The following is a 13,137-nucleotide window of genomic DNA, read 5'->3' as shown; positions in this document are numbered from 1 at the left end:
CCCCTTCCTTCCTCCCCCCTCCCCCTTCCCCTGTCAGGGTTGCCATTTAGTATTTTTCATTACCAAATGTGGGCCAATTTGGTAATTAAAAGTTTGTTTGGTAGTGAATCAACATATCCATTACCAAACAGATTCTTCACATGTATGAAGGTATAGAGAATGGAGATGGTGGACTGTCTGCTCTCTTTGATTAATCTGCTAGCATACATAGCGCAAAAATAAACATGCTGCTGCTTATAAGAAGAGTGATTATTTCCATTTGTATATATAATTAGTGAAGAATAAATGCTTCCTTTAAGAATTTGGTAATGAAAAGTTAAATTTGGTAATGAAAACTGAGGAGTCTGGTAATGTGGCCGAGCTCAGATCTGGCAACCCTGTCCCCAGTTACTGCCTAACCATCGTTGAAGGGTAGATTTTCATAGCAATGGATGCCGCAAGTGCTCGTTTTTGTGAATAAACAGTGAAAAAACTGCGATACCTTGCCGCTAGACCACATGGGAATTTACAGTGTTGTGCAGTGTTAAGAAATTAGAATCTAGAATGCAAAGGATTATGTGTGGAGTGCAAAGTGGCAGTTGAAACTGGTGGTTGAATCTGGCGTGGCACAATTAAGAACAGAATGTGCAGTGTTAAACAATTATAACTCACAGTGCAATGAATTAAGTGTAGCACAACGCTGTATTACTGTATGTGTTTCAAGAGCATTTTCACAACTACCAGAGCCTTGAGGAGGTGGCCACAGACATGCTGTAAGTAGCCTGTACACTGGTAAGTATTTTCCATACTTCAAATTCCTCATTCTCTGGTTCTTTTTCATTTATTTCATGCTTTATGTCCATTATTGGTGTGAACAGGGCCTTAAATAGGTTTAAATAAGTGCTATGCATGTCCGGCAGGGAGTTATTTAGGTGGCTTTCAAAGTTAGGCTGGGTTAAGGTCCATAAGTACCAGTCCAGCAGGCAGGGGCCCACTTTCCAGACGGGACCACTTTCCAGACATGCCTTTGGCTCTATTACATCGGATAGTGGAGGGATTACTGTACCAGGTGTTTAAAGGGTCACCTGAATAGCCCATTTCTAAGCTCAGGTGAGCACCTTCTCTGTGATTTGTCATTGTTTCTCACAAAAAGTGGGGGTTTGAGTCCCCCAAAAAGATTTTTCCAAAATCTGCCACAATTGCAGGGGGGGGGGGGTCAGTGGTGAAATACCTGCCGGGATGCGGCGGATTAATCCTGTGAGGGAGGGCCACAAACAAATTGCCTCCATGTCGCCCTGTCCCCCACCATTTTACTGCCCTCCCCCAGCCCACATCCCCCTCTCTCATATATCTCTCCACTCCATCCTTCCATCTCATTTTCTGCCTCCTCCTCCCTCTCCACCCCCTCCACTTCACTCACATACACTCTCCTCATTAGTTTCTCACTCTCAATCCTCTCCACATGGCCAAACCACCTCAGTGTATTTCTCCTAATGCTTTTTATCACATCCACATCCACATCACAATGCAGCTTCACTTCCTTATTTGTCAGTCTGTCTCTACATGTAACTCCACATACTCCTCTCAAATAACTCATTTCCACTGCTCTCACTCTTGACTTATGTCCTTCCAACAAGGTATGATATGAAGTTCTACGGAATTATACAAGGGTATATGGCCGTTAACAAACTTGCCCAGGAAACTTGATGGTATACCCATGGTACTACAGCCACAATGGACTAACTATCAATGTTGGTTGACATCAGCAGGTGAGAAAAGGTTTCCATGGCCAGAGCTTAAAAAATGTAAATGTGAATGTGCTAAATATATTAGGTAAACAGATGAAGCTAATCTAAAATTATTCTACTCTTAGCTCATCAAGGGCATGAAACTTCCCTCAACTGAATAATATAATGTGTAGGTACCCAGAATAAAATGATGTGCACTAGCCATGCTTAACGGGTGACAAGAAATGCAGTGCCAACAGCTAAATTGTGTTTGCCGGTTGCCAAATGAAATCCTAAAGAATCTTAATCATTCTTCAAGAGTTTATTGAGAAATATTTTAACATTTTATTGACAGAATGTTATCCTCATGTGAAATAAAACTGTCAAAATCCAGCACAGCACTGTGCTGTATCTGTCTGTCTACAGGCATTTATCTTTAGGAGCATAACAGCCTAGCATTAGGCTAGTGAGTCTTGACATTTAAGGAATGTGACAAAACGAGTGCCATTACTTAAGGAATAAACACCAACCAACCAACCCTTGAATATAAATCCCTACAGGCAACATCCAGCTGAAGAGCCTTAACCCACCAGACCATCAGGCATCACAGGACTGTATAAATGTTTAAAGTACGCCAGCCGTTCTTCAGGAAATGAACAAAAATATTTGGCATATTAAACAAAATGCAGCTACAGTAATACTGGTACCAAGGTGATGACTACTCTTATTCACTAGCCTACTTACTTTGCTTTATTTGTGCAGTGGTTGGAGTGCTGCTTTTTTCTGAGCTTACATAAATAAACTCAGTATTACAGAGACCCTTTGCAAGCTTTAAGCTCTTTTCTATAACAGTAGCACTCACAAGAATTTTCTGCACATTTTCTGAAAGGAAAAAGATAAAGTTTAACTCCACACCAAAACTATTAGCATAAAATGATAACAACATAACATTCAATGTACGTTTTACATAAATTCTGTACAATATTATTTAAATCAAAATTTTTTATCCAGGTTGCCTATATGTGGTGCATCATTTGATTACTAGCGACTATTAACTTATTCTTTTTCACCTTAGCAAAACTCAGCACAGTTCCAAGAGTTTGTCTATTTACAGTACTTAGTATTTTCAGTTAAAGAGTATAATACCTTCTTATTATTATAGTGGCAATTGTCTTCTTAGTGAAACATGAAAACTATATGGTAGAATACTTATTGACAGAGTCAGGGAAATAATAGAGGAATTAGTTGGAGAAGACCAGGGAGATTTTAGGAAGGGAAGAGGTTGTGTAGATCAGATATTCATTCTTACTACTTTAGTGGAAAAGTTTCTAGACAGGGGAAAGAAGTTGTATGTGGCCTTCATGGATTTGGAGAAAGATGACAGGGAGGATAGACCAGGATTGTGGAAAGTATTAAGAATATATGAAGTAAATGGGAAGTTGTTGGATGCCGTGACAAGTATGTGTGAAGGTGCTAAGGCTGCAGTGCAAGTGGACAGTGAACTGAGTGAATTTTTCTATCTGAAGGTTGGATTGAAACAGGGATGTGTCATGTCTCCATGGCCGTTCAATCTGCATATGGATGGCATTATAAAAGAGAAACAAGGTAGGGCAGCAGATGTTGGAGCAGCCCAAATGAGGGAGGGCAGTGTGTGGAAACTCTCTGTACTGTTGTTTCCAGATGATAATGTGTTAAGTGAAGACGAAGGGGAGCTGCAAGGCTTGGTGAATGAATTTGGGAGAGTGTAAGAAACAGAATCTCAAGGTGAATGTAGGAAAGAGTAAAGTTATGGTCTTCGAGAGAAATGAAGTCACTGAATGTACAATGGGGTTGGATGGGGAGGATATGGAAAATGTGAGTGCGTTTAAGTTCTTGGGTAGTGTGATGAGTAAGGATGGAAGTTCAGAGGGTGAAGTACTTGAAAGGGTACATCCATCCATCATCTAATCGTGTGTTGCCCCATGAGGTGCAAAGGAGCCCGGGGCTAGGCAAGTTGGTCATGACATTATGATGAGAATGACCAGTCTCACCCATCCCTGAGTGGTATTACATGAGCAATAAACCCCAACCATCACTTGGATGTAAACCTGCACCGGCTCAATCCGATTGGAGTGCCTTAACTGCCCACTAAACCACCAGGTGCCATAATTTGGTTATTTGGTTATCACTTGGAAGAGTACAACAAGGAAGAAAAGTTGCTGGTTCTTTGAAAGCAGTGATAAGAAACAGAGAAGTGAACATGGAAGTGAAAAAGTTAATGCATGAAGTATTGCGATACCAACTCTAACGCATGGAAGTGAAGCTTGAACCTTGTTGGAGGGACATAAGCCAAGAGTGAGAGCAGTGGAAATGAGTTATTTGAAAGGAGCATGTGGAGTCACATGGAGTGAGAGACTGACAAATGAGGAAGTGAAGGAGCACTATGGTGTGGATGTGGATGTGATAGGAAGCGTTAGGAGAAACACACTCAGGTGGTTTGGCCATGTGGAGAGGATGGAGAGCACGAGATTGACAAGGAGGGTGTATGTGAGTGAGGTGGATGGGGGAAGAGGGAGGGGAAGGCCAAAGATGAGATGGAGGGATGGAATTCAGTGGTAGATAAGAGAGGGATGTGTGAGATGGGGGAAGGGCAGTGAAACGGTGGGGGACAGGGCAACAAGGAGGTGATTTGTTTGTGGCCACTCCCTATGGGATTGAGGCATTTGGCAATAGACAGATGGATGGATTACCATACTCTTCCATACCCAACAATAATGCTACATTGCACAAAACAATAAAGATATCTTTTTCATCTAGTCATTTTCTTATTCTAATTTTGATTCACAAATATATTTTAACATCAATATTCTAGTGGTAGGTGGTGGCAACCATCATCCACTCACTTGATGTAGTGCTGCCTACTTCTTCCTTAGCTTGTATCATTCTTTTTCTGTCCCTGCCCTCCTCTGTTCCTATTTCCCCCATCTTTCCTGTCATTTCTTATTGCTTTTCTTTCCTTTGTAGGTGGCTCTACATTGAGTGACAAGCCATATGGTTTCTTGTAAGCCAAGAAACCATTTACAATGCTAGGTGGTAACCATATAACCAAACCATACGTGCTCCCTACGTGTCAGCATGTGGGTTGGTGGAGGGTTAATGCCCTTCCACGTAAAACAAATAACTGAAAGTCAAATAGCCACTCCTTACGGGATTATGGCATCTGGCAATAGATAGATAGATAGATAGATCAATATTCTCAATATAAATTGTGTACAATGAGAGAATGGGGGTGGTAGCGGCAATGAAGATGACGAAAATGATGATGATGATGATGATCATCATCATCACCTCTACCTCTTTTCCGACCTAAGGATGAGATGAGGTTGAGACGAGCGCAAGAAAAAATCTGATAAAAGAAGAGCTATCAATAGTCTTCTCAATTACATGGGCCACACATTCACTCACTTAGCATTCAAGTTCTCAGAATCCTGATGCTTCTTGTAGGCATAAACATTTACACTTATGCACTTTATAACATCAATCTGATGACTATCAAGTCAGTGAGTAAAAAGACGCACTTTGTACAAAATTCTTTCAACCAGCTTGATCTACTGTCTGTTTCCAAACCTCATCAATCTGTATACCTCACTTTCTCACACACTATTTACCACATCCATCCACCTTTTGGGGCTATCATCACACTGCCTGTGACTTGAAGTGACATGCACTGGGACAGATAGACAGTAATTTTACAGGATCTCATCACAAATCTTCTAGGGTCATTCTCTTGGCACTCTACTCTCCATATTCATAAACACTTCTGGATCTTTTTGCTCGATTTCACCTTCCATTCCCTCCTTATGTTAAAACCACTTTAGTCTCCCCTGACATCACTTTTTTAATGCAATCAATTCCCACCAGACATCTCAGCTGCTCACTGACGACTTCTGTCACTTGCAGTTCTATCATTAAGGGATGCACTACACATCCATTTAGATAACCTCATCTCTGTATGCTCAAACCAACAGATGTCCTTCCTTAATGTCCAAGTTTCACTATAATGAAAAGCCATACTTCTCATGCAAGTGGCACAGAATTTTTCCTCACTATGAACTGCAAGACCCTATAATACCAGCAGACAAAAAAGTTCCCTAAATTTCTTCCATGCACATATTAAACACTAGCAAATGAGTAAGAATCTGCTCTCCCCTAAGCACAGAGAGGAGATAATAAAATTCCTCTGCACATTCCAAAAACACATTTACCAAGTCTATCCTAACCACAGATATCAATTTCTCTATGGAATTTATTAGGTTCAGTCGAGGATTATGAAGGGTTCAGTCAAGTACAGTATTATACAGGACCGAAAGGTGAGCTGATGCATGGCCTATTATGCTAGCCACTCCAGTTACAGTTTTACTTTATTCTGAATTCTGTTTAAGCTATGTTAGGCGAAACTGGAACATAATGATAGTGATATATGAAATAAAATCAAATGAAATAATGCTTCCTCCTAAGTAATATCAAATATTATGGTTGGCCATGGTACAACTGATGTTCTCTATGGACTATAAACCATGTGCCAGAACCAGCTAATGCTGGAAACTATTGGAAGACAAAAATCTGATAAGTTCTCCAAGATTAGTAAAAAATTTGGAGTCTACATGGATTCTGACTCTACTTGTGGTTGAGCTTTCCGTCTAAGAGTGGTAATTTTAAGGCTGGTTACCAAACTTATTGCCAAACTTCACTCTTATGTTATTACCTCCCAAGGTCAATTGTAGCCAGCCATCTACTATCCAATAAGAAAAGCTGGGTCATAAGTGAAAAGCTTAAGAAATATGATAGATTACCTTTAGGGATACAAGATAATATTTCCCTCAGCTGTTCAGTATGTGAGCCATTATCCAGCAAATGATCAGCTTCATCTAAGATTAGAACTTTTAAATTATTCACAGGTAGCGAATCACCCCCATTCTTCATCACAGCCTTTGCTACTTTCCCTGGGGTTCCAACCACGAGCACTGAACCTGAAAAAATAAATAAATAAATAAATTTTAAAAAATAACAATAAAAAGTTATACATAAATATACAGATCATTATCATCATCCTGTTTCATGAAAAAAGGGAAGCATTCAGAAATTGGAAAGAGAAATATGAAGGGAGGAAAACTATCAGCAATGGTCAGTGAAATGGGCCACACAGTCAAGCACTTGATACTCTATCTATCTATCTATTGCCAGACGCCATAATCCACTCAAGTATTCAAATTACTTGAGTTATTAAAGTGGGAGGATGACCTAATGATTACTATCTTCATAACACTGCTAGTGTATACAGTACCGTACCTCAAATAAGTCAGTGCAGGAGGGGGTCATTGTTCTCTGAAATGATGAGTGATAATCTCAGGAAGGTTAGGATATGCGTGGTCCCACCCACCATATGGGGATTAGTTATTTGTTATATCTCTATCTATCTATTGCCAGACGCCTCAATCCCGTTTGGGGTGGCCACAAACAAATCGCCTCCAAGTCGCCCTGTCCCCAGCCATTTCACTACCCTGCTCCCAACTCACACCCCCCTCTCTCATATACCTCTCCACCCCATCCCTCCATCTCATCCTCGGTCTCCCCCTCCCTCTTCCACCCTCCACCTCACTCACATACACTCTCTTCGTCAGTCTTTCACCCTCCATCCTCTCCACATGGCCAAACCACCTCAGTGTGTTCCTCACAACGCTTCCTATCACATCCACATCAACACCACAACGCTCCTTTATATCCTCATTCGTCAGCCTGTCTCTCCACGTGACTCCACAAGCTCCTCTTAAATAACTCATTTCCACTGCTCTCACTCTTGACTTGTGTCCTTCCAACAACGTCCAAGCTTCACTTCCGTACGTTAGAGTTGGTATCACAATACTGTCATGTAGTAACTTTTTTACTTCCATGCTCACTTCCCTGTTTCTTATCACTGCTTTCAAGGAACCAGCAACCTTTCTTCCCTGCTGTACCCTTTCAAGCACTTCACCCTCCAAACCTCCATCCTTACTCATCACACTACCCAAATACTTAAACGTACTCACATTTTCCAATTCCTCACCATCCAACCTCGCTATACATTCACTGACTTCACCTCTCTCAAAGACCATCACTTTACTCTTCCCTACATTCACCTTTAGGTTCCGTTTCTTACACACTCTCTCAAACTCATCCACCAAGCCTTGCAGCTCCCCTTCATCTTCACTCAACAACACAGTATCATCTGCAAACAACAGTACAGGGAGTTTCCAAACACTATCCTCTCTCACCAGGGCCACTCCAACATCCACTACCCTACCTTGTACCTCTTTTATTACCTCATCCATGTACAGATTGAACAACCATGGAGACATGACACATCCCTGTTTCAAACCAACTTTCAAAGAGAAAAATTCACTTAGTTCACCATCCACACGCACTGCAGCCTTAGCACCATCATACATACTCTTCACAGCATTCAACAACTTCCCATCTACTCCATATATTCTTAACACTTTCCACAATCCTTGTCTATCCACCCTGTCATATGCTTTCTCCAAATCCATGAAAGCCGCATACAACTTCTTTCCCTTCTCTAGAAACTTTTCCACTAAAGATCTAAGAATGAATATCTGATCTACACAACCTCTTCCCTTCCTAAAGCCTCCCTGTTCTTCTCCAACTAATTTCTCTGTTCTTTCTCTAACTCTGTCTATAAGTATCCTACCATACACTTTTCCTATTATACTAAGAAGACAAATGCCCCTATGATTACCACACACTTCTTTTTCCCCTTTTCCTTTGTACAAGGGAATAATTATACCTGACTTCCAATCCTCCGGGACTCTACCTTCCTCCCAGGCCAATCTGCACATCTTCCACATCCATTCTACTACTATCTCTCCCCCATGCTTCAGCATCTCACCACACACTCCATCAATTCCTGGGGCTTTCCCGATTTAACTTTCTTCATTGCTTCCACAACCTCTATCCTACTGATTTCTACCTGTCTTCTCACCTCCCTCCTTCTCCCAGCCATTCCCCAGCCACTTATACTCGCATTACTTCCATCCTCTACGTTCAACAATTCCTTAAAGTGTTCTCTCCATCTGCTCACTTTTTCTCCCTTCTCCACTAGTAATCTACCATGTTTATCTTTCACTCCCCTGCTAACTTCACTTCCACCCTGTCTTACTCTTTTCACTTCTCTCCAGAACATTTTCTTACAGTCCCTCCACTTTACACTCAAATTCCTTCCAAATTCCTCATCCACTCTCTTCTTACTCTCTCTTACTAAACTTTTCACCTCTCTCTTCCTTTCCACATATAACTCTCTCTTCTGCCTCTCAACTTCTTCCACGCCCCTATTTCTCATCCATTCATTGTATGCTTTCTTCTTTTGTGCCACAGCCTGTTTCACCTCTTCAGTCCACCACGCTGTACAGTATTACCACCTAACAACACAGGGAGCCATATGTTATCTATCTATCTATTGCCAGAAGCCATAATCCCATAAGGGGTGGCCATTAGACTTTGAGTTATTTGTTTTAAGAGGAGGGGCACTAACCCTCTACCATCCCACTTGTTGACACGTAGGGAGCACGTATGGGTTGGTTATATGGTTACCACCCAGTGTTGTAAATGGTTTCTTGGCTTACAGGAAACCATTAGGCTTGTCACTCAATGTAAAGCCACCAGTAAAGGAAAAAAAAGCAATAAGAAGTGACAGGAAAGATGGGAGAAACAGGAAGAGAGGAGGGCAGGCACATAAAAAGAATGATAAACGCTAAGGAAGAAGTAGGCAGCACAACATCAACCATATGTTATCATTTCTGTTATTTGGGTTAAGTAGTAATGAAGGCCACATGGGCTCTGGATGCAGTCCATAGCCTATGAGTCACTATGGCATATAATGCATGCAGTAATCAAATCACGAGGCCAAGTTTGTTGTTCAAGAACCTGGTTCATGAAACCCCACTGCTGCTACGAACCATATCAGAGGTTAAATGTGGCAGGGTTATTCTCATGCCATTCATCATGGAAACCACAAAAAAAGTGTAGGGAACCATTGTCACTGTTTATAATGAGAGTTACATTATTTGTAAAACTCCTAAGCAGGTCGGTGTCCACCAAAATAATGGTTCAGTATGCATTAAGTGAAACAGCAAGACTGACAATACAAAATGGGGAGATAACCAACTGTTGGATAGTACAGACTACTACAGAAGTTGAAGGGCAAGCTTTCACAGCTTCTGTAAAATAATAAACTTATTATTCATATTTTCTTTGTTTAATTACTGTCATAATATAAATCTGTGTGAGTGATTTCACACAATTCTTTACAGTGTTACTCACAAGATTAATGAATACAATGGATATTGCTTAAAATCACTGAATGGCATCTCCATTACTAGAGGAGTATCAACCTCTGACCCTAGTAGTAATCATATACCAAAATTTATCATCCATGATCTCATACTCCTTCCCATGAAGTATTCACACATACCTGTTTAAGCTACTGAAAAAAAAAAAAAAAAAAAAAAAAAAAGGTGGGGGGGAGGAAGATCAATGTGCACATGAAAATACTGTGTGGCAAAATCACAATGTTATACCAAGAAAGCAGTATTTGGTTGCACTGTTACTAAAGCTTTCACCAGACCAAGTTTAATTACCATTCTTAACATCAGAATTTTTAAACTTTGTTCCTCCAGTAAGAGTTGACTGAGAGAATCCATGAGCATCTGCAAGTGGTCTGAGGACCTCAGATATCTGCTGAGCCAGTTCTCTTGTTGGTGTTATTATCAGTGCTCCAACTCCTGAAACAGGAAATACCTGGTACAGTGCCATCATTATCATGATCATGATCATCATCATCAACACCATCATGATCCCTATTCCCACCAACAGATGCAGTGAGGCAGGATCCAGAAATAAGAACTAAGGAAAGAACAATCAGCAGTTTGCCCAGTGAAAAGGAGTCAGACAACCATTCATGGATCATTCATGCCTTCAGAATCTTGGCTGCACTTGACAAGCATAAACCATCTGCATTTTTTCTTTCTTAAATCATGGATGCACTTTACATACAACTAGCAGATCACAGTGATTCTACTGACTATCAGAAAAGAAAAAGAAAATCAAAACTGATCACGTACTTCTTTGTGCAGTACGAATGCAGCCAGGAATTCCTTCCCACTGATATCTCTGATCTGTAAATATGGCACCCTCACACACAGTCTTGAATTAAACCAACATAATATGACCGCATGGCATTGTTAGCAGCCATTGTGGGATACATTCAAGGAACATTTGCAACTTTGCCACATTTACAGGTAAACCACTGAAGTTCCATGATCATCTATCGATGTGTTCGGGCCTTGGTACATAGAATCCTAATGACACTGACTTTACAAAAGCTATCAAAAACTGGCGTGAGGTATCTCTGCCTCTTTCATGAGGTATATGGAGCCTAGCCAATGGAAAGTACGATATCTGGTGGTGTCTGGCCTGAGTGGTCCCCCTAGATGCGGTGGGGGAAGGTACTCCCCCTCCCCCCCGCCATTTCTCCACCTCCCTCTGCTCCATTGGGCCCTGTCCTCAATGTGTCCTCCCACCCAGATCATTCCCCATATTCCCTCTAGACCAGATTGGCTGTGTGTGGCAGGCATAGTCCCTCCCTTCCCCCCCCCCCAATGCCCCCCCCCACACTCCCTCCACTTCAGTGACGTCCCAGTCTCGCTAATAGCCAGGAGTGACTTTTTTATTTTTGATGGTTGATTTTGCAGTAATCATTAGACATATGAGAGTGAAATATACATTTTCTGGTGTGTAAAATCAAGGTCTTCAAATCCATAAGACCAAAATTTACATTGGTTTAATTTTTTTTTTTCTCTCTCTCTACACTATCTATCTATTGCCAGATGCCTGAATCCTGTATGGGGTGGCCACAAACAAATTGCCTTCATGTCACCCTGTCCCCTGCCATTTCACTGCCTGCTCCCACCTCACATCCCCCTCTCTCATATACCTATCCACTCCATCCCTCCATCTCATCCTTGGCATCCCCCTCCTTCTCCCCCTCTCTATAAACGAGGGGTTACAATTTTCATATATGAAGTTCTTTGACAATTGAAAGTGCGGTAACCATTAGTCACATGAGAGTAAAATATACATTTTCTGGTGCATAAAATCAATAAGACCAAAATTTACCTTGGTGAAGGTTGAAAAATCAGACCCTAAATGTGGTTCTGGGACCAGAGAGGGTGGGAGAATCGTGGTTTAAGAGTTATGGACAGCAAGGTGGAAAAGAATACCTGGCCTCAACAGTACACACTTCATCCACCTAATCTGATCCCTTGTCCATTCTTTAGTTTCATTAGTTTTCATAACTAGCTTTCTCATACACTAATTTACTAAATCCACCACCATCTTCTTGGCTTACCACACTTCTTCCCAGCATCAAATCACTCACACATTACCATTTCACCACCTTATTTACATCATTCTTTCCATGTGACCACACCACTTAAGCAGACTCTTATACCCTACTACAACTTCCTTACCGCACATCTTTACAATCATTATGTTTCTTATCATATCTAGGCCATGTCAACCACAAACACTTCATAAGAGTTCTATTCTCACTGCACATAATCATGAATTTTCATACTCTGGTCATACTAGAGTCACATACCTGTGCTGATGCAGATACTAATACATTTTTTAAAAGGTCCACATACCAACACTATAACAATCTACAACTACACTTTGCCTTCTCTTACAAAACCTCTGAAATCAGGAAAAATTATGCAAAAGTGAAAGTTGTGCCACATCTAATTTCTTAAGTGGAAAATTAATCTGCAGCCAGAACCCTCATGACCTTCACTCTCATATCCCCTCCAACCCCCCACTCACCCATCTTTCTGATTCTATTTTAAGCAAGCTAAAAACAATATTATGCATAGGTAAAAGGCATGAGCATTTGTGGTACGTGGGGGTGCTCACCATCCACTCACTCGATGTAGTGCTGCTGTAGGGTATCTGCCCTTTCCTCTCCTCCATCCTTCTTTCCTTCCATGCTTTTCTGTCTTTCTTTCCTTCATTCTTTCGTCATCCTTCTGCCTATGGGTGACTTTACATTCCCTCTTCTGTCTTTCTTTCCTTCATTCTTTCCTCTTCCTTCTGCCTGTGGGTGACTCTATACTGAGTGACAAGCCAAATGGTTTCCTGTACACCAGGAAACCACTTACTATGCTGGGTGGTAACCATATAACCAAATTTTGGCGCCTGGTGGTTTAGTGGGTAATTATTGCACTCCAATCGGACTGAGCCGGTGAAAGATTATATCCAAGGGGTGGTTGGGGTTGACTGCTCATGTAATGCCACTCAGGGATGAGTGAGGCTGGTCACTCTCTTCTTAAATTTCAGGACC

The 13,137-nt window shown here is 41.3% G+C and overlaps 1 protein-coding gene across 4 annotated transcripts in view; it reads right to left on the bottom strand.

The window, feature by feature from the left end:
* Window positions 1–13,137, bottom strand: part of LOC145399065 (putative ATP-dependent RNA helicase pitchoune) — a 94,043-nt gene that overhangs the window by 51,763 nt on the left and 29,143 nt on the right. For 3 of the 4 annotated variants that reach the window (XR_013897222.1, XM_080271812.1, XM_080271813.1), the window contains exons 3-5: window positions 10,379–10,522; window positions 6,539–6,715; window positions 2,451–2,588 (exon numbers count right to left, since the gene is read on the bottom strand). Coding sequence is in view for 3 of the 4 variants with exons in the window: in XM_080271812.1 (XP_080127938.1) it covers window positions 2,451–2,588; window positions 6,539–6,715; window positions 10,379–10,522 (459 nt within the window). In the remaining variant the exon portion in view is untranslated. Of the gene's footprint in view, window positions 1–2,450; window positions 2,589–6,538; window positions 6,716–10,378; window positions 10,539–13,137 lie in introns of all 4 variants that reach the window. The other variant, XM_080271814.1, reaches the window with a different exon arrangement.

Source organism: Coenobita brevimanus, chromosome 47 (assembly GCF_032717465.1).
Source record: "Coenobita brevimanus isolate Jiangsu-jjx chromosome 47, ASM3271746v2, whole genome shotgun sequence".
NCBI lineage: Eukaryota > Metazoa > Arthropoda > Malacostraca > Decapoda > Coenobitidae > Coenobita > Coenobita brevimanus.
Note: the sequence above shows the minus strand (reverse complement) of the source record. Positions and strands in the feature narration are given on the sequence as shown.